At 26.1% G+C, this 19,164-nt stretch overlaps 2 protein-coding genes across 3 annotated transcripts; one reads left to right on the top strand and one right to left on the bottom strand.

The window, feature by feature from the left end:
• Positions 1-921: 921 nt before the first annotated feature.
• On the bottom strand, positions 922-7,549 carry LOC122510683 (exocyst complex component 2). The gene is made up of 11 exons (XM_043625506.1): positions 7,188-7,549; positions 6,541-6,841; positions 6,129-6,324; positions 5,360-5,861; positions 4,942-5,234; positions 4,541-4,725; positions 4,223-4,337; positions 3,435-3,713; positions 2,765-3,091; positions 2,262-2,446; positions 922-1,264 (listed from the first exon to the last, which is right to left on the bottom strand). Exons 1-11 carry the CDS (start codon positions 7,294-7,296, stop codon positions 1,075-1,077), a joined length of 2,682 nt encoding a protein of 893 aa, XP_043481441.1. The 5' UTR covers positions 7,297-7,549; the 3' UTR covers positions 922-1,074.
• Positions 7,550-7,667: 118 nt separating this feature from the next.
• LOC122510682 (protein PFC0760c) lies at positions 7,668-18,928 on the top strand. Of its 2 annotated transcripts, none has more exons than XM_043625505.1 (14): positions 7,668-7,855; positions 8,344-8,527; positions 8,740-8,907; positions 9,040-9,212; positions 10,171-10,260; positions 10,388-10,612; positions 10,789-10,942; positions 11,055-11,176; positions 11,362-11,481; positions 11,565-11,730; positions 11,825-11,979; positions 12,082-12,328; positions 12,484-15,896; positions 18,245-18,928. In XM_043625505.1, the coding sequence occupies exons 2-14, from the start codon at positions 8,353-8,355 to the stop codon at positions 18,518-18,520; spliced, it is 5,484 nt and encodes a 1,827-aa protein (XP_043481440.1). In that variant the 5' UTR covers positions 7,668-7,855; positions 8,344-8,352; the 3' UTR covers positions 18,521-18,928. The 2 variants fall into 2 exon arrangements, with proteins under 2 accessions (XP_043481440.1, XP_043481439.1); XM_043625504.1 differs by having other exon boundaries at positions 8,341-8,527.
• Positions 18,929-19,164: the final 236 nt, after the last annotated feature.

Raw genomic sequence — 19,164 nt, 5'->3', positions numbered from 1 at the left:
TCTTCTATGAAGATTGCTTGTTTGTTAGATAATAATTTTCATACAAGAATTAAATGTACAAAGCTTTTTTTCGAGCATTGTAAATTTTAAGTGTAATAATTGGCATTTATTTTTTTTCTCTCTGTGAAAAGTTTTATTCTAGAAGTTGGTTTTTTTTACCAAAAATTAAAAAATACTTTGTTTTCTGTATTTTAATTGTAATTTCTAATTAAAGTCCTTTTTGTTTTTTTATTATCTTTTTTACTTTCTATTTTATTTTTAAAAATTTATAAAGTGCTAGAGAATAAAATTTTGTTGATAAATAAATAAACTTCTGGAAAATATCTTTTCTAAGATGAATGCATTTATATAAATCAGAGTGTTAAAAATGTTTATTTAGAAAATAATTTATATATTTTTTTTACTTTAGATCTTTTCTATTTGTTTCTAATTTTTCGATTCGTTTTTAACAATTTTCTGTCAGTTTTGACTTTGGAACAAAAATATTTACATATTTCAAATATGGAAGGAACAAATTTAAAAAATATGTTTAAATATTAAAATAAAAAAAAATTACTGAAAAGATCTACTGTATACGGCAAATTTTTAAATTGTACAAAGTTTGTTTTCAAAAACACGAAAATACTCAAAATCTAGTAATCTACTAAAAATTGTTTTACAACTTAAAAAAATGTAAAATGGCGTTTTTATAATGCGATTAAAAATACCTCATTACAATTGTGTATAAAGTAACTAAAAAAATAGCGAAAATTGTGTTTATAAGTGGTTAAAAAAATAAATTATTAATCCTATTTATTAATGGTAAACGAAAATTCTCCATTTTATTCACCCAATCTGCGATTTATAATTTTAAAAAAATATATTCACCTATATTTTAAAAGTAAAAAAATTGTTTTTTTCTTTCAAGAAAATTAGAATTCGTTAAATTAACTATGTTTATTACTAACAATAACAAATAAAGAAAGTATTTTCTATAACTTTCTGTCTGTAAAAGTTTTCACTTACAGAACAAAGAAATAAAAATATTTTTCTCTTTACAACTATTATTATTATTAAATTTGTAATAATTTATATTTACACAATTGTTGTCATTGATTCCGTGATTTTCTCCTCTAAATTTGTTTTCGTGAATGTTGGATCGGCGAGACAACCAATTTGAAGTTTCATTGATGTTGTTATTTTCGATAACAATGATTTTATTCGAAGCAAATCCTCTTGATTGGCAGGTTGTGGAATTGCTTCCAGTGCCTCCTCCAGGAAAACTCTTGAATAATGAACGAAAGAGTTAATTAATTAATGTTAAATCAATTTTTAACAAAAGCTACAAAAGTAGAATAATTGAAAATTAAGCAAATAAAAAAATTAACCTGCGAATTTTACACACGAAATTAGGCATTTTGTTTGTTATTCTTATTCGCAAGAATTTAATTATTTTTAAGGATGCAATTATTTTTAAAAAAATTTAATAATATTTTTTGAAAGAATTCAATTATTTTGTAAAATTTTAATTTTTATTTATTTTTAAAAAATATAGAAAATTATTCTCAAAAGTTTTGATAAAATGTTTTATAAGAATTAATTTATTTTTACAAATAATAAATTTCTTCGTATGAATTCAATTATTTTCTATACAATTTTCATAAAATATTTTTAATATAATTCAGTTAGTTTAAAAAATTGTAATAAAATTCTGTGAAGAATTCAATTATTTTCAAAAATTTTCTATTATAATTATTAAAAAACTACAATATTTTTAAGAAACTTAAAGAAATGTTACAAAAGAAGTTAATAATTTACAAAAACTAACAAAAATTGTTCCAAAACATTTAATTTTCTATGAATAATTTTAAAAAAATGTAATAATAAAATTTTTAATTACAAATATTACAAAAATCGATTACAATAAAAAAAATAAAGAAATTCTTCAAAAGAATTCATTTATAATCAAAACAATTAATATTTTCTATTGTTCGAAAGAATCAAATTATTTTTAATATTTTAATAGAAATAATTTCTTGAAAGAATTCAATTATTTTAGAAAATTATAATAAAGTTTAGAGAAGAATTGAATTATTTTCAGTACAATTTTAATTAAATTCTTCAACATTTAAATTATTTTGAACAATTTTAATGAAGTTCTTTGCTAGATTTTAATTATTTTATAAATTTCTTCGCGAGGATTCGATTATTTTCAAAATAATAAAATTTCTCGAAATAATTCAATTAGATCTTTAATTAATTTAATATTGTGTAATTCTTACTTTGCCCTTTGAGTTATGTAGGGTTCAAAAGCCTTTGAAAGTACATAAATATCAGTGCGAGCTTGAATAATGCCCGATGGACTGAAACGAGTTACACAAGACATTAATCGATTCAATTCCTCGGCAATTGTCTCTACAATGTGCGACAAAACTCTTTTCAATAATCCCGGAGAGACGCGTCGAACCTGTTAAAAATAATTAAATTAGTAGATGAAGTAAAAAAAAATTAGAAGTAGTAAATAGGAAAAAAGAAATAGAAAAATTAGAAACAGTAAATGGAAAAATAGAAACAGAAAAATTAAAAAAACTAAATATAGAAATAGAAAAATTAGAAATAGTAAATGGAAAAATAGAAACAGAAAAATTAAAAATAGTAAATATAGTAATGGAAATAGAAAAATTAGAAATTGTATCAAGAATAAGAAAAAGAAGAAAATAGAATTGAAAGTACTAATAAACTAATCTTTCTAAAAGAACAAAGACAATTTTAATTAATTTAATACCTCTGCATGAACTGCAATTAAATTAGCGAGCGCTTCCTGTGCATACGGTCGAGCATGTGTTGGCTCCAAATAAGAATCCCATTCCAAATCGCCTAAATACATACTCGGCTCAATTGTGCCAACAAGTGGATCGCAACGTCGCTCCAAATACGCCTCCAAAACTGCAGTATCAAGAGTCTCCAATTGTGTCCAATCGGAATTCCAACCAGTGGCCGTCGACAAATCCGGATATCCTAGTGTCTTCAAATTTTCTTCAACCCTCGGCAGCACCGTATTCAGTGTATAACGAATATTACTCAGCGATATTAGCAAACACTGCTCCCAAGTCTAAAAGAAAATTTTCACTGATTACTGTTTTTCTTCAATTTCAATAATAAATAATTTTTTTTTCCTTTTAATAAACAATTTTTTTTCTTTTAATAAACAATTTTTTTCTTTTAACAAAAAGTTTTTTTCTTTTAATATACAATTATTTTTTCCTATCTGTATATAAATAGATTTTTTTCTATTCCATATAAAATTCTATGTATTTTTGGCTCTTACAGTAAAATTAGAGCAATAATTCAAAAAATCCTAGATTAGAATTTAAATTTCAGTAATTAACCAAAAGCAAGTAGTTTACTAAATTTCTAACAATTAATTAATTAAATAGAAAATATAATAAACATACCGGACCGTGCTGCTTACTGTCTCTGATTCTGTATCCAACAGGAGAGCTAACAAGCTGAGAAACCGATGAAATTTCTTCCTCCAATGCTTCTTCACTGCCACTGAATGCCAATTGTCGAAGACATCTTGTGAATGACGTGAAAAGAGATTTTACCAAATTGTGATATAAATCTTGCTGCGACAAATTCGCTAAGAGAGGCGCTTCTCTTGGACCGCAAGCAACTGCAGTTTCTCGTGCCAATTTTGAAACTTCCATTACCATTTTTTCGAACAGTGACGGCTAGTAAATTAAATGTCAAATCAATTATTTAATTTTATCAATAACCAATTATTTAATTTAATTAATCAATCAATTATTTAATTTAATCAATCAAATATTTAAAAAATACTATTAACTAATAATTATTAGTAAAATTATAATTTTACAGAAAAAATGGAATTACTTAAACGTTGGTGAAGTTCACAATGATTATAATCAACGATTTGGAAGAAAATATATTTTTTTAAATTTTTATATAGTTTTGTATAAAAAGTGTTTAGCCTAATTTTCTCAATGATAATTTTTATATATTTTCGTATAAAAAAACGTTTTTAATAATAATTTTTTTGTCATCAATTTAAATAATGAAAATTTGTAAAGAAAAAATTTTATTATATTTTCTTGTTTTGGATCTGAAAAATATTTCTTTCTCTTCAATCGTTGATCATAAACTTTGTGAACTTCTCTGACGAATTATTAAAATATTTTCATGAATTACTAAATAAATCATTTTCAAATAGAAAACATACCAATTTTGTAATTCCACCGTCTTCATTCAAATATTCAACTTGCCATATTTCTTTGCGCTGTAATGCTAGAATATTTTCCGCCGTTTGTTTAAATAATGCCGCTAAACACTGCATTCTAAAAAATCAAATTAATATTAGTCGAGACTTTTAAAGACTAAACAAACATTCTTTTAAATAAAAAAAAATAAACAAACAACAATAACAATAACAATTTTATCCAACAAGAAGAAAATAAAATGAAAAAAAAACATTCAAAGAACATTTTCAAATGTACTCCAATTTATTTTATAATAACAAAAATAAATTGTCACAACGTACCTCAAATCAAAGATGAAATTTCCGAAAATATCGAGAGCATCGCTCGGCAAATCAAGATGAATGAGAGAAGCGTACATTTGTCTAATACAACGAAGACTATGCAAAAGCCAAGGAGCATCAACTTTCGAACTATATGCACTTTTCATCGCATTTACAGCGTGTTGAATACTAGATAAAACTAAATTCTGCAAAAGAAATTCCAAGTTAGTAAACTAAATTTACAAAAATTAATTGTTGAAAAAGATTTTAATAACTTTTATAATTTTCTTTTTCTAAATGTTGAATTTTCTTTTCTTTATTTTTAAATTTTAAGTCTGCCTTTCTTTGAGAACAAACGTTCTGAATTAATAAAATTATTTCTTTTTTGTAAAATAAATAAAAAGCTATTCGCCTTTTCTTACTTTGAATGGTCCTTGTTTTTCGGCATTAACGCTAACATGAAGTTGACCGGTAAAATAACTTTGTCCCAATCGCCAAAGATCTGGCAATTGTTCCATAATAATGTCACAAATTTCTTCGATGCACTGGACCCTCAATGAGATGCTGTTCTTATCATTCTTACTCGATCTCAATTGCTTTATTGACATTGGTGTCGTTGCATTCGATTTCGATTGTTTCAATTCTTCACTTTCTGCCTCGAAACATTCTTGAACACACAATTTCACGCTCTTCTCCAAATAGGTGGCGTGCGACACTGTAAATTTTAATTTATTTATTTAAAAATTAATTTATTTATTTATAATTAAATTTATTTTTTAAAAACAAAAATCGAAATAATAATTTAGAATAGATTTTCCAATAGTAATATATTTTAGTCACCTATGGCATCCCAAGCGGGATCGCCCTCAGCCTCGAGACTCACAAGATTACGAATAATTTTCTTCTGCTCCTCTAGAGTAAATGGCACTTCATCGAGTTTTTTTCTTAAAATATCCCTCAGTGTGTCAATTCTACTTTCAATTTCAGCTAAAACTTTTTTGAAGACTTCAACTTCAGTGTTTTTAAAGAGATTCTTCACTCGGGCGTAATCGTTTATCACGAGATCATAATTTCCTTGCTTGATATTCTTTTCGATATTGACTGGCATGCAAAAGAGGAAACGATAACGTTGCATTAGTGCCAAAGCATTACGAGTGGCGTCCGCTCGATCTCTTCGTGCAAGAACATCGTCGAATAATTTATTAGCCTCCGCCATCGATTCTTTTATTGCATTTTCCAATTTTTCCATTGGATTTTCGCCGTATTTCTTCTCATCGATTTCAAATTGCTCCTTGAGAAACATTATCGTGTCGAGTTGCTCCATTACCGAACGAACGTTTGCCTGAAAGAAAATTAATACTATTTAATTAAATCCAGACAATTTCATTTCTATTTTTTAGAATTTATATTATTAGTAAATTTCTTTATTATTAGTAAGTAATCAGTAAATATATAAATTTACAGATTAAAAAAATTATAAAAACAGAAAATTATGTTTAGAATAAAATTATTTAATGAAGACAGAATATTTTGATTATTTTGAATAATTTTGCCAGTAATCAGTGAATAAATGAGTAAATTTAAACAATTTACGGAAAATTGTGTTTACCTTTAAAAAAGATAATTGACCTTCCTTTTGTGAATGCACTTTACGTCGTAAATAAGCCAAACCAGCTTTCAAATCATCCAAAGTCGTTGCATGATGATATTGCAAAAGAAACCAACCGGGATGAAATTTTTCACTGGTTAATTCACCGGTTCTATCTCCAAAGAGTTCTATAAGCTCGTCTTCGGGAAATTTTTTCCTGTTAACAAATATCATTTCATTAATTTAATTTAATTCTTCTGAGGAATTTAATTAAAATTGTTTTGAGAATAATTGAATTCCTGCAAAGAGGAAACTATAAAAATAATTAAATTCTTACAAAGGAACGTCCAAAACTTGTGGATCATAATTTTCGGAAATATTTTCAAATTATATATTTAAAATAATAATAAACAAATTGTTTGAATATTCATACTCATTTCCTTCGACACTTAATCCCAGTGGATCTTCCTGTTGATAATTTGTGGGAGAAAGAGCTCGTCTTCCCCAAACGAAACTTTGAACCGGCGCCTCTTCGACCCACACTGCGGACTCTTTCATCGGACCAATTGTTTCGTGATATCCCCGGAATTGCACTGTCGACGTTCCTTGACCTCCACTTCGAGTTGTTACTATTATATCGCCACGGCCTTTGCAGGGTCCCGATCTCGCTATTATTTTGTTCGGCGATTTCCATTCTGCCGAGAGGAGACAGTCGCAGCCGCAAATTGTCAAACCTTTCAAATTATTACACAAAATAGATTAAAATCATTAAAATGAATAAAAAATTCTTCAAAAAAAGAAAACTCTTTTCTTAAATCTCTGGAAAATATATAAAATTCAGAAATACAGAAAAGAAAAGATGATATAAAATTTACAAGAACTAAAATCAAAACAAAAAAGTTTATAAACATTATATAGAACAAGAGAAAAGTTATTATTTCAATTGTTGTATTATAGAAATTTTTATATTAGTAATAGATAGTAGTAGCAGTATATTTTATAGTAGTAATTATATTTTTTTCAAAAACAATTTCATTTTCAATAGATTTGAACGAAAGGAAAATAATCGTGATTTCTAACCTATAAGATCCTGACTTTTATTTCCTAGAAATTCTCCACGAACGGTAACACGAGTTCCTGGAGGACCTTCCTTAGGTGATATTCCTGTGACTACAGGCGGAGGAGCCATCCTTTTATTTATAGAAAATTTGATTCTTCTCAAGAGATTTTATTCATAAAGTTCATAAAAGTTGATGAAGTCATTTAAATGTCACGCAACACCTTTTAAACACACTCAACAAATATTTTCCCAAACTAATATTTTATATTCAATAAATAGAATATTGACATTATAACCTTAAATGTATTAACATTAATAATTTAGTAAATTTGCGAGTAAATTTAAAAGATTTAAACAATTCAAAACAATTGGAGTATTTATGAAATTTGACAGGTTTGACAGCTGACAAGTGTCACACATACATGAAAGATCATTCACATGTGTAAGTGTGAACTGCATCACTGAGCGGTGTGAACAGTCCTTAATACTATAGACAGTTGTGTTTATGTGTTTTCATCTCATTAATATCTCTAATTAATTATTAAAATTTGCTCTTTTAAATATGATTTTTTAATAAAAGTTTGTTATAAAATGAAAGTCTATATTGTTAGATGAACGTACTATTTTAAATTTGTGCTGTGTTTACAATTTCGGGTCATAATATTATTTCTAAGGTTATGTGACAAACGTAAGTTTACAACTTATTATTTATTATTTAGTTTATATAATAAATATGTTTAAAATTGAATGTAATTTAAATACTTTGTTTTCTTACATGTATATTCATTCAAAGTTGAAGTAAATTTAAAAGCATAAAGTTAACCTCAAAATAATAAGATTGTTATGACACATTTGTTTTCTTTTCGTTTTGTTTATTTAAAAGACATTCTGTTGTAGGGAATAAAAATATTATATTAACTTTTATTCTTTATTTCTAATTATATGAAAATGTTTGAAAATTGAAAATTTGGATAATTTGATAATTTGACAATATTTGGATTTATTAAACAAGTTCTTTCGTGTTCGACGTGATATGTATATTTATACTCTTTATGTGAAAACTATTTTTAACTTGTTTTATCTACGAAAAATTCTTGGGATTGAAAGAAGAAATGATAAATATGTTATTTTTGTGTTCAATTGAATAGATTGATAATTAAATAATTTTTTTAGAAGTGAAAGGAAATGGATGACATACCATCCCAACGTTCTTTATTTTCGGACGACCCTGAAACACTGGGATTCGATTTGTCCGCCGGAAATGTTTGGGTATATCCTGAAAACTATCCCACTAGAGAATATCAATTTGCGATTGTTAAAAAATCACTTTATCGTAATACTCTAGTATGTCTGCCAACAGGTACGAATTTTTTCTCAAACATAAAATTTCGTTAAAAATAAAAATTAAATAAAAATTGATAACAAAACGGTGAAATAAACGTTCACTCCTAATCGGGATCATCGTTTTATTATTTTGACAAGACCGTGTGATTACATAACTATTATATATATATATTAAAAAAAATTAAATCATTAAATTAAAAATTTAATTTACCATTTTTTGTTTTTTAGGTTTGGGAAAAACGTTTATAGCGGCAGTTTTGATGTACAATTTTTGGAGATGGTATCCAAAGGGAAAGGTCGTCTTTTTAGCTCCGACAAAACCACTTGTGGCACAACAAATAAACGCCTGTCACGAAATCATGGGAATCCCCAGTGAAGAGACTATTGAACTTACTGGTAATTTTTACGAATTTTTCAATTTTGTATTTTTGAAAACAAAAACTGCGAATAGAAAATGTTTAAATATTTTATTTATTTATTTATTTATTTAGAAACATGACTAAATTTCTAATTGAACTTTAATTTAAGGAACTACAAATCAGAAGCTTCGTGAAGTGGCGTGGATGAATAAAAGAGTAATATTCGCAACTCCTCAAACATTTCATAAGGATTTGGAGAAGAATATTTTTCCACTCAATATGGTCAAGTGTTTAGTTATCGATGAAGCTCATAAAGCTTTGGGAAAGCACTCTTACTGTGAGGTAAATACTTTCTCTGATTTATTTTGCATTTTTATTTTTATATTTTTTAAAAACTATTCATAGAAATGTAGAAATAAAAATCAATCAGACTTCGTACTCATACAGTAAAATCTACAATTACTAGTTTCCTTTTTACTATTTACAATACTATTCTTTGCAAACATTCAATTATTTAAAAAAAAAATTAATAAAAATCTTCAATTATTTTCAATATTTACTATTTTAAAAAAATTTACCGAAAGAGTTCAATTATTCAAAAAAAAAAAATTTTTAATGAATTTTGTTGCAAGAATCCAATTTTTTTCGTAAGTTATAAAATTTTTCCAAAAAATTCAATTTTTCAATCTATATTCAATGAAATTCAATTATATGTTTAAAAAGTTTGACAATATTTTTATCGGTAGATTAATTTATTTTTCAAAATTTTCAAACTTTTTAGAAGAATTCAATTATTTTCAGTACAATTTTAATTTAATTCCTAGAACGAACTTAAATTTTCTTCGAAACAATTGAATTTTTTTTTTATAAATTTTATTTTTCTGATTATTTTCATAAATAATATTTTCACATTCTCATAGAACTTTCTAATAAGAATTGATTTAGAATTGAATTTCAGTTAACATTTTAAGATAATAATTGAATATTAGAAGCGTTTTAGTGTAAACATTTTAGAAATAATTAAATTTGAAAAGATTTTTAAATTTAAATCTTTGAAAATAATAATAATTAAATTTGAAAAGATTTTTGAATTTAAATCTTTGAAAATTTTAACTGTATAATGTTTAAAAAGAATTATTTTATTATTATTATTTTCTTCTATTATTCTAATTTTTAAAAATTAATAATCGAGTATGAAGCCAGATAAATAAATTTAGATAAATAAATATCCAAAGAAACTCTTTTTTTCGTTTCGTCGATAGGTAAATTAGATAAAATTTCTTCTTTCCATGTTTTATAGAGTGTACGTTTATTAAGCGAGCAAAATAAATTTTTTCGAGTTTTGGCTCTTTCTGCAACACCTGGAGATAAAATAGCTAAAGTAGTGGAGGTAAGATTTTTTGTTAACTCAAATTTTTCGATTAACTGTTACAATTTAATTTTATTCAGTTTCAATTTTTTTTTTTTTGTTAATTATTTTATTCAAATCTCATATTTTGAATTAATTTCTATTACAGGTCATCACGAATCTTCACATTTCAAATTTAGAATTGAGAGACGATATGTCACCGGACATTACTCCTTACATTAATGAGCGGAAATTCGACATTATTTTAGTTCGTTTAAGTGATGAATTAGCAAGATTTAAGGAAAGATACATATCAGTAATGGATCCTCATGTCAGATTTTTGGTTCGATGTAATGTTCTTAGAGGAGACACTGGCAACATAACCAGAGGAAGGGTATGTTTTTTATTTATTCTATGTATTAAAAAATTAAAAACAGTAAAAAGATAAAAATAAAAATAATTTTATCCAGAATATTTTTTTTTGTTTAATATTGAACTAAACTAAAAAGTGAATTTATTTATTCATATTAAAATATAATTGTAATTTTCTATTTTTTATTTTTCTCTTAGATATTCCACTTGCTAAGGGACTTTCAAGCAAAGCCAAATAAAAGTGGAAACTATGGACAAATAATGAAAACATTAAATATATTGCAAACAATGTATCATGCTTATGAATTAATGATCAGACATGGACTGCGAGCATTTATGCACTTTTATGAAAGTAAGTTGAAAGTAAAAAATAATAAAAATTGGAAGATTACTTTAATTAATTACTTTAAAAATACTCTAATGTAGCAAAATAGAAAAAAGAATACAACATTTTTTTCCCATAGATCACAATGACAAACGTTGGTTGGCGCAGGAAATTAATTTACACGAAATGCTTAAGGACATAAAAAATTATCTCGGCCCGTTTCCTGTTATTGAACCATTATCGGACGGAACTATACCAGACGTAAGTTACTGATAACAATTTTTTCAATACTTTCTTTCTTCGTATCTTTTGCAACAACTGTTCTAATTCAATGACAGAATACAAGAAATAATTTTTCCTTTCTCTTTAAAAATAAATTTAAATTTTTAAATTTTAATGCCTAAAATATAATTTTTAAATTTTAATACCAAAAATAAAATTTTTAGGTTTCTAATGATATTCTCTTTGGTCACAATAAATTCTACAAACTGAAGGAACTTCTCGAAAAGCATTTCAAATCCTTTCAGGACAAAAATGAAGAAACGAGAGCAATCGTATTTGTAGAGGTAATATTTATTTTGGCAAATTTGACAATTCTCTTTTCTTATTTTTTTTGAAATCGAATTGAATTTTCTTTTAAATTTCTTAGTTTCGGGACATTGTGAATGAGGTTTACGTTCTGCTTTTACAAAGTAGACCACTAATACGTCCTCAAATGTTTGTTGGGCAAGCCGGTCAAAAGCGACGTCAACAAATAGAGGCCTTGGAAAATTTTCGAAGCAATATAGTGAATGTTTTAATATCCACGTCAGTAGGTACGTTGCTGGAAAAAATTATTTGTTAAATTTAATTAAAATCGATCTGTTCCACTTTTTTTTCTCTTTAATAATTCTGAACTTTAATTTACAGGAGAAGAAGGTTTGGATGTAGGAGAAGTAGATTTAATTATTTGCTTTGACATGTCTCAAAGTTCACCAATCAGATTAGTTCAAAGAATGGGACGAACTGGTCGTAAACGAGATGGACGTATTATTGCCTTAGTGACAGACGGAAAAGAGCTCGAGGTAAATTTTGCAAATTTAATTATTTATTGTTAAATTAAAAAATTTTAACCTTTTTTGTGATATTAAATTCAGAAATTGTAAAAACAAATTTCTTTTTTGCAGTCTTTAAAAAGTACAATGTCTAAGAAGGATAGTTTAAACAGCAAGGTCTTGCAGTCAAGTGCCATTAATTCTGCTCTTTATGAACAAAGTCCAAGAATGATTCCAAATCAATTCACGCCAGATTGTCGAAAGATGCACATGAAAGTATTAACGAAAACTCCAAAAGTAAAAGGTGCATCGAAGAGAAAGGAAATTCTAAACCCAAAAAGGAAAACCACAGAGACAAGACTAATTGAAAAGGAACCTGGTAAAAGAAATCCTCGATCTAATTATTGTTTTAATATTCAAATATTCAAATTTAATTTTTTTTTATTTTATTTAATTAATATTTAAATTGTTCTTTTTCTTTTGAATTGAATCTTTTTTTCCTTTTTTAATTCATTTGTTCACTATTAATTACAGGTGCAAAAAATACCGGTCAATCGTCAATACAGAATTTTTTCAAAACAACAAAACCAGGCGAAAGAATGTCCGAGTACAATAATTACGCGTGTTCACAAACACAACAAAATATAAGTATTAAAGACGTGAACCTTTATTTCTCGGATAAGGAGAGCGAGGAATTTTTAACACTATGTGCAATTCGAAAGACAAGAACCGATTCACATATTTTGAATTTTGAAACAAACGAAAAATACTTTCGAACAAAGCAAAAAAATCCATCGAAGGATTTAAGTTTTCTGCGAAATTTAGTAATACCAAATTTAAATGATAAGGATTACGTGAAAGCAATACCGGAAGTGAGAGAAAGTAGCGAGGAAACAATTCATGAACTGCCAAATTCTCAAATTCATTCACAAAATTTTCCATCAGTTTCTTATTATAATGAATATGATAATCATAATGATATTGATAATGATAATGAAAATTTGTATAGCACATATTTCACGGCTGGTGAAGTTACAATTGAACGAAGTTTCCTCGATTTGATCTATGATTCATCATCATCGGAAGAATTGGAAAATTTTCACGATGACAATTTACCGAATAAATTTGAAGTTACCTGTAATTTTGATGATTTACTGGAGACGACGGACGAGAGTGAACCCGAAGTAGAAATGGAAATGCAAATGGAGATGGGCGATTTAAAAACGGAAATAAAGGACGAATCGAATTCAATGGACATTGAGGAAGAAAATCAAAATCTGTGCGATAAAAATAATTTAGAAGAAGAAAGGAAAGTAATGTTTAATTTTACCGATATTTTGGAGGATTCGAGTCTTGATTCGATAAAAAGTCAAAATAGTGATAAAAATGCAGAAGTTATTGAGCGAAATGTGATTGAAAAAATTGTCGAACAACAAGAAAAGGAAACAATTTCGCTTAATTTGAGAAATGAGAATGAAATTCCTCCAAGAACAAAAAGTTTATCACCAGAGGGGAGGGAATATAATTTTAGTAATCTTCTCGGAGGTACAACTTTAGATTCCTTAAACACTCAGGATTTCGTAAGGACCCAGAGTTTGAAAAACTCCAAAGAAATTCCGTCAGTGCCAGTCAAAGAAAAAATATCCCCCGACGGGATTCAGTCAAGAAATTCCGCACAAGATAAAAAAGAAACAGTAATCAACGCTAGTCACCTCTTGGGGGGAATGTCATTAGATTGTATAAACACTCAAGATTTATTAAATCCAGTGATTTTAAGTAATAAAAATCCTTCGACTCAAGAGAATGTCTCTCGTAATAATAGTATCCTGACTTTATCGACAAACACCAGTGGAATCACAATTACGCAAGTAATTGAAGAAATTGGAAAAATCAATGGGAACAAATCTTTCAACAACAATAATTTAAAAGTAAGTTCTTCGCTATCGATAACTGAAAATCAAAGAATTGAAGATCAGAAAATTGAAAATCAGAGAATGGAAAATCAAAGAATTGAAAATCAAAGAATTGAAAACTATCAAACAACAAGGAACGAAGAAAAAAATATTTCAACTATAAAAGACGATAAACAAATGGTTTACGAAATTCTCGATTCAGACGAAGATCTTTTCAATACCGAATTCGATGATATCTCCATTATTGCCAGCAACGTTCCAGAGCCGGGAAAAACACCAAACAAATCAAATCAATTCGAAAATATTCCCAAAGGGAATACACTAACTATTGGAAATCTTGCGATTACGAAACTAAACCAGAAGGAAAATTCTGATAAACTTCCCATCAACGAGAAGAAAAATTCCGATATAGTAATATCCTTTACATCGAATGATAATTTGAGTAAAGAAAATGAAATATCGAAAACGAACATTTCCAGAAGGAAAAAACTAACTTTTGGAGATTTAGATATTTCGACAGTGAGTCCAGTTAAATCTACGCCCATCGAAAGGGAAAATTTGAAAAATTTCAACGAAAAAGCAAAAACTATTGAACAGAGGAAAAAATTAACAATTGGAAATTTGGAAATATCGACAGTGAAACCTAATAAATCGTCGCTTCCTGAAAAAAGGGGAACGAATAAATTTTCTCTCAACGAAAAGGGAAAAGAAATTTCGACACTGAATCCCGAAAAATCGATAAATAGCGAAAGGGGAAATTCGAGTAAAATTTCTCTCAACGAAAAGGGAAATTCCTGCAAATTATCTCTCAACAAAACGGGGAATTCGATTCAAGTTTCTCTCAACGAGAAGGGAAATTTAAGTGAAGTTTCATTCAACGAAAAGGATGTTTCGAGTACATTTTTTCTCAACGAGAAGGGAAATTCGAGATTTTCTCTCAACGAAACTGGAGCAACATCGGACAAGAAAAATAGTAAATCAAATAAAGAAAAAGAAAGTTTTGATAACAATTCAAATAGTAAAGGGGAAAATTCAAAAGCAAATGAGAAAGAAAATTCTCGTTTTTCTTTCGGTATTATCAACGACGTCGATTGGGATAGTGATTTTGAAGTGCTGGCTAGTGAAGTAAATACTACGAAATATTTTAAACAAAATGAACAACAAAAAACTTTACCACCAACAACAAATGTGACTAAAATACCCCCAGAAGTAACAAATCCAGAAAATAAAAATATTTCCAAACCGGAAAAAAAGTTTTCCCTCTTCAAGCGAAATAAACCTTTTTCACTTCTTCAAGATTCCAGCGAAGAGAATCAAGTAACGAATAATAGTTCAAGAAGCAATGAAGTAAATTTATTAAGTCGTAACAAACCCTTTTCACTTCGTCAAGATTCCACCGAGAAGAATCAAATACCAAACAATAGTTCGAAACAAAATGAAGAAAAAACCGCAGAAATATTATCCAAACGTAGCAAACCCTTTTCACTTCGTCAAGATTCCACAGAAAAAAATCAAACACCAAACCAAAGTTCGAAACAAACTGAAGTAAATAGTGAGGAAATATTTAAGAAACCGGATTTAAATTCATTTAAACGAGTGCACATTAATTCACCCTCAACATCAAGTGATAGAAAAAATAGACAGAGTAAATTAAGTTTGAAACTTACGGAGAAAAGGGAAATGAATCGGGAAGTTAGTTTTAATTCAACTTCAACGGAGAGTCCTGAGGTGAAACGAAAGAAAATTAAGAAGCGGAGACCTGATTGTCAATTTATCGACAATGAGGCAGATGTAAGTGATGATGATTATAACACTTCTGATGGTTCGTCTGGTGAAGATGATGATGATGATCTTCAAGATTTCGTCAGTTACACGCAAAATACTACACAACATGAGGATATGCGTGCTCATTATATGAAATCAGTTAGGAGTCCCATTCGACGACCGGGAGCATTTCTCATTAAAAAATCGTCTCACTTTCATGGAAATGTATTCTCTCAACCTCTTTCGCAATATGATGATACTTACGTACAGGTGAGTTTTTGTTTTCTTTCAATTAATATTTTTATACATAAATATCTGAAGATTATTCTCGCGCATAAAATTCTTCGCAAGAATTCAATTATTTTTAAAAATAATAAATTTCTTTTTGCGAATTCAAGTTAATAAAATTCTCCGCAAGAATTAAATTACTTCCTTTGTAAATAATGAAATTCTTTTCAGAGATTCAATTATATTCAATACAATTTTTTTTTAATTTTTTCGCAAAAAATTAAGTTATTTTCAAAAGTTATGAAACAAAATTTGTATATAAGAATTCAATTATTATTTTCAAAAATTTTGCTAAAATTCTTTGACATAATTCAATTATTTTACAAAATTGCGATTAAATTCTTTATGAGAATTGAAATATTTTCCAACATATAATAAATTTCTTCGTGTGAATTGAATTATTAATTTTAACAAAATTTATCAATTCAATTATGGTCGTAAATAATAAATTTCTTCGTAAGAATTCAATTACTTTTAGCACAACTTTAATAAAACTATTCACAACTATTCAATAATTTTTTATAAATAAATAAACTTCTTTTTATTGTAATTCAATTATTTTCTATATAATTTTAATAAATTCTCTAAAAAAAAATTAAATTTTTTTTATGTTTTAATAAAATTCATCACAATTCAATTATTTTCGTAAATAATAAATTTCTTTGTATGAATTCAATTATTCGCGTTAATAATATATTTTTCCTATGAATTAAATTAGTTTTAGAACAATTTTTATAAATTTTCTCGAAAGAGTTCAAATTTTTTGATTAATTTTAATAAAATTCTGGAAAGAATTCATTTATTTCCAAACAATTTTAATGAAATTTTATAATTACAGTTATTTATTAGCAAATACGATTATTTTAAAATCTTGAAAGAAATTCTTCGTAAAAATCAGTTGCATTCGAATTTTTCAAAAAATTCAATTTAAAAAGAACTACAATATTTTCAAAGGATTGAAGGAAATTCTTTGAAAGAATTAAATTTATTATTGGAATTTTGGAAATTAAATTAATTTTTTTGAAGAATTTTCATAATGTTGTATTAAAAATAATTGAATTATTATACAGAATTTTATCAAAATTTTTATAAAATAATTGACTTTTCACGAGAAGTTTTATTAAAATTGAATTGAAACGAATTTCATTTTTGCGATGTATTTGAATAAAAATTCATTAAAATAATTTAATTCTTTCTAGGAACGTTCTTACATTCACGCTATAAAATCGGAATTATTTTCAACATTTTTGATAAAATTCTTTACAAAAATTCAATTATTTTGAAAAATAAAAAAATTCTTCACAAAAATTCAATTATTTTCATAAATAAAAAAATTTCTAGAAGAATTTCAATTATTCTATAAAATTTTTAAAACAATTATTCCAAGAAATTCAATTATTTTCAACAATTTTGATGAAATTCTTTACAAAAATTCAATTATTTTCAAAAATAAAAAAATTCTTCACAAAATTTCAATTATTTTCATAAATAAAAAAATTTCTAGAAGAATTTCAATTATTTTATAAAATGTTTTAAAAAAAGGATAATTTTATTCAAGGCGGATTTAAATTTTTGTATCTCAATTTTTTTCATTGAATTTTTAATTTCTTTGTACTTTTTGACCAGGACAAAAAATCCAAAAAAATAAATCCAAAGTGAAACTATTTTTTTGTTACTTTTTTGGATTTCATTTACTTTGGATTTTTTAATTTGGAATTCTTGTCCGGATACCATTGGAAACAATTAAATTTCTGAGAATAATTTTTTTAAAATTCATGAAAATAATTGAATTTTTGAAACAAATTTCATTCAAATTTTTTTAAATTGTATTTAAATTTATAAAATTTATACAAAAAAATTTTCTTAAAATTCATTAAATTAATTGAATTCTTTAGAATTCTTTAGAAAAATTTTATAGATTTCAAAAGAATAGATTTTCAAAAGGAATTGAATTTTTTCCAGAAATTTTATTGCAATTATATTGATTATAATTGAATTCCTCCGAACAATTTTGTTATTTATGAAAATAATTGAATTTTTGCCAAGAATTTTATTAAAATATTTGTAAATTATTTAATTTGTTCGAAAAAAATCTAAAATTCTTTCGAGGAAATTAGTTAAAACTGAAATTGAAAATAATTAAATTCTTATAATGAATTGTATCAAAAAGAAATAAAAAATTTTGTACTTTGCATAGCAATAAATTGAACAGAGCGTTTCCCACGCTAGCGAGTAAAATTTACGAGTAAATAAAATAAAACTTGAAATTAATATAGCAAGAATAAAATTCGAGTTAATTAAAATAATTTTACATTGTTTTCGTTTTACAGGATTCATTTTGCGTTAACGAAGACGAAAGTGAATACAACGAAGAAAATAGTGATGTCGATGAGGATTTAGAAATAATCGCTGAAAATTTATCAGAAGTAACGCTAAATCGAGGAAAAAGAAAACGAAAGAGATCGCCAATTTTCAAATGTAATAAAAGAAAAAAACGAAAAGGTCGCATTCAAAATTTGTACAATAATAATAGTAGCAGCAGTGATGATGAAACTGAACAATTGCGAAAGCAAATTCAAAATGAATCTGTATTTTTAAAAAAATGAACTAATTAAATTTTTTCGCCCATTGTTTTGCGCACTAAAACACACATTCAAACATAATAAAGCTGCAAGACTGAAATGCAATTTGTATAAAAAAAGAAATGAAAATTGAAATAATATTGTATAAATCTAGAATTGAATTCTGTGATAAATTATAAAATCACTAAATTGCTGTGATATATCCTGTTAATTCGTGTCTAATACGCGTTGTACATTTTTTTTTTGATATTATAATTATGCAAAACTTATTCTTATTGACAATAAGATTTCGTGTAAAATAGTTACTAGCTAATAAACTCAGCCATATTTGTAATAAGAAAAGAGAACTAATTTTTTTTTTGTCGTACAACGTTTTATAAAATTGTTATTGTAAAATTATTTGAAAAGCATGTTTAAATTTAACATTGTAGTTAAATTTTAAATAATTTCAAAAAAATGAATATATATTTATAAACTTATTTATTTTATTAAAAGAAAAATAAATAATATGAATCAAAATATAGAAAAATATTTCGAATTGAGTTTTCTTTTTCCAGATCCGAATAATTTTGCATAAATGAAACTATACTTTTGTAAAACGAAATAAAATTTGCAAAGTTAAAAAAACTACTTTCAAAAAATTATAATTAACTAAAGTATAATAAATT

The sequence above is a fragment of the Leptopilina heterotoma genome, unplaced genomic scaffold, assembly GCF_015476425.1.
Source record: "Leptopilina heterotoma isolate Lh14 unplaced genomic scaffold, ASM1547642v1 Lhet_73, whole genome shotgun sequence".
Classification (NCBI taxonomy): domain Eukaryota; kingdom Metazoa; phylum Arthropoda; class Insecta; order Hymenoptera; family Figitidae; genus Leptopilina; species Leptopilina heterotoma.
The sequence above is the reverse complement of the archived record's forward strand: the minus strand, read 5'-3'. Positions and strand labels throughout refer to the sequence as shown.

Bases quoted from the DNA above. Each gene is read 5' to 3' on its own strand.
- LOC122510683 (XM_043625506.1), bottom strand. From the start codon at position 7,296: ATGGCTCCTCCGCCTGTAGTCACAGGAATATCACCTAAGGAAGGTCCT. The intron at 3,714-4,222 runs GTATGTTTTCTA...TTAATTTACTAG, and splicing joins ACGGTGGAATTACAAAATTG to CCGTCACTGTTCGAAAAAAT. The intron at 3,092-3,434 runs GTATGTTTATTA...ATTTTCTTTTAG, and splicing joins ACAGTAAGCAGCACGGTCCG to ACTTGGGAGCAGTGTTTGCT.
- LOC122510682 (XM_043625505.1), top strand. From the start codon at position 8,353: ATGGATGACATACCATCCCAACGTTCTTTATTTTCGGACGACCCTGAA. The intron at 9,213-10,170 runs GTAAATACTTTC...CATGTTTTATAG, and splicing joins GAAAGCACTCTTACTGTGAG to AGTGTACGTTTATTAAGCGA. The intron at 11,177-11,361 runs GTAAGTTACTGA...TAAAATTTTTAG, and splicing joins CGGACGGAACTATACCAGAC to GTTTCTAATGATATTCTCTT.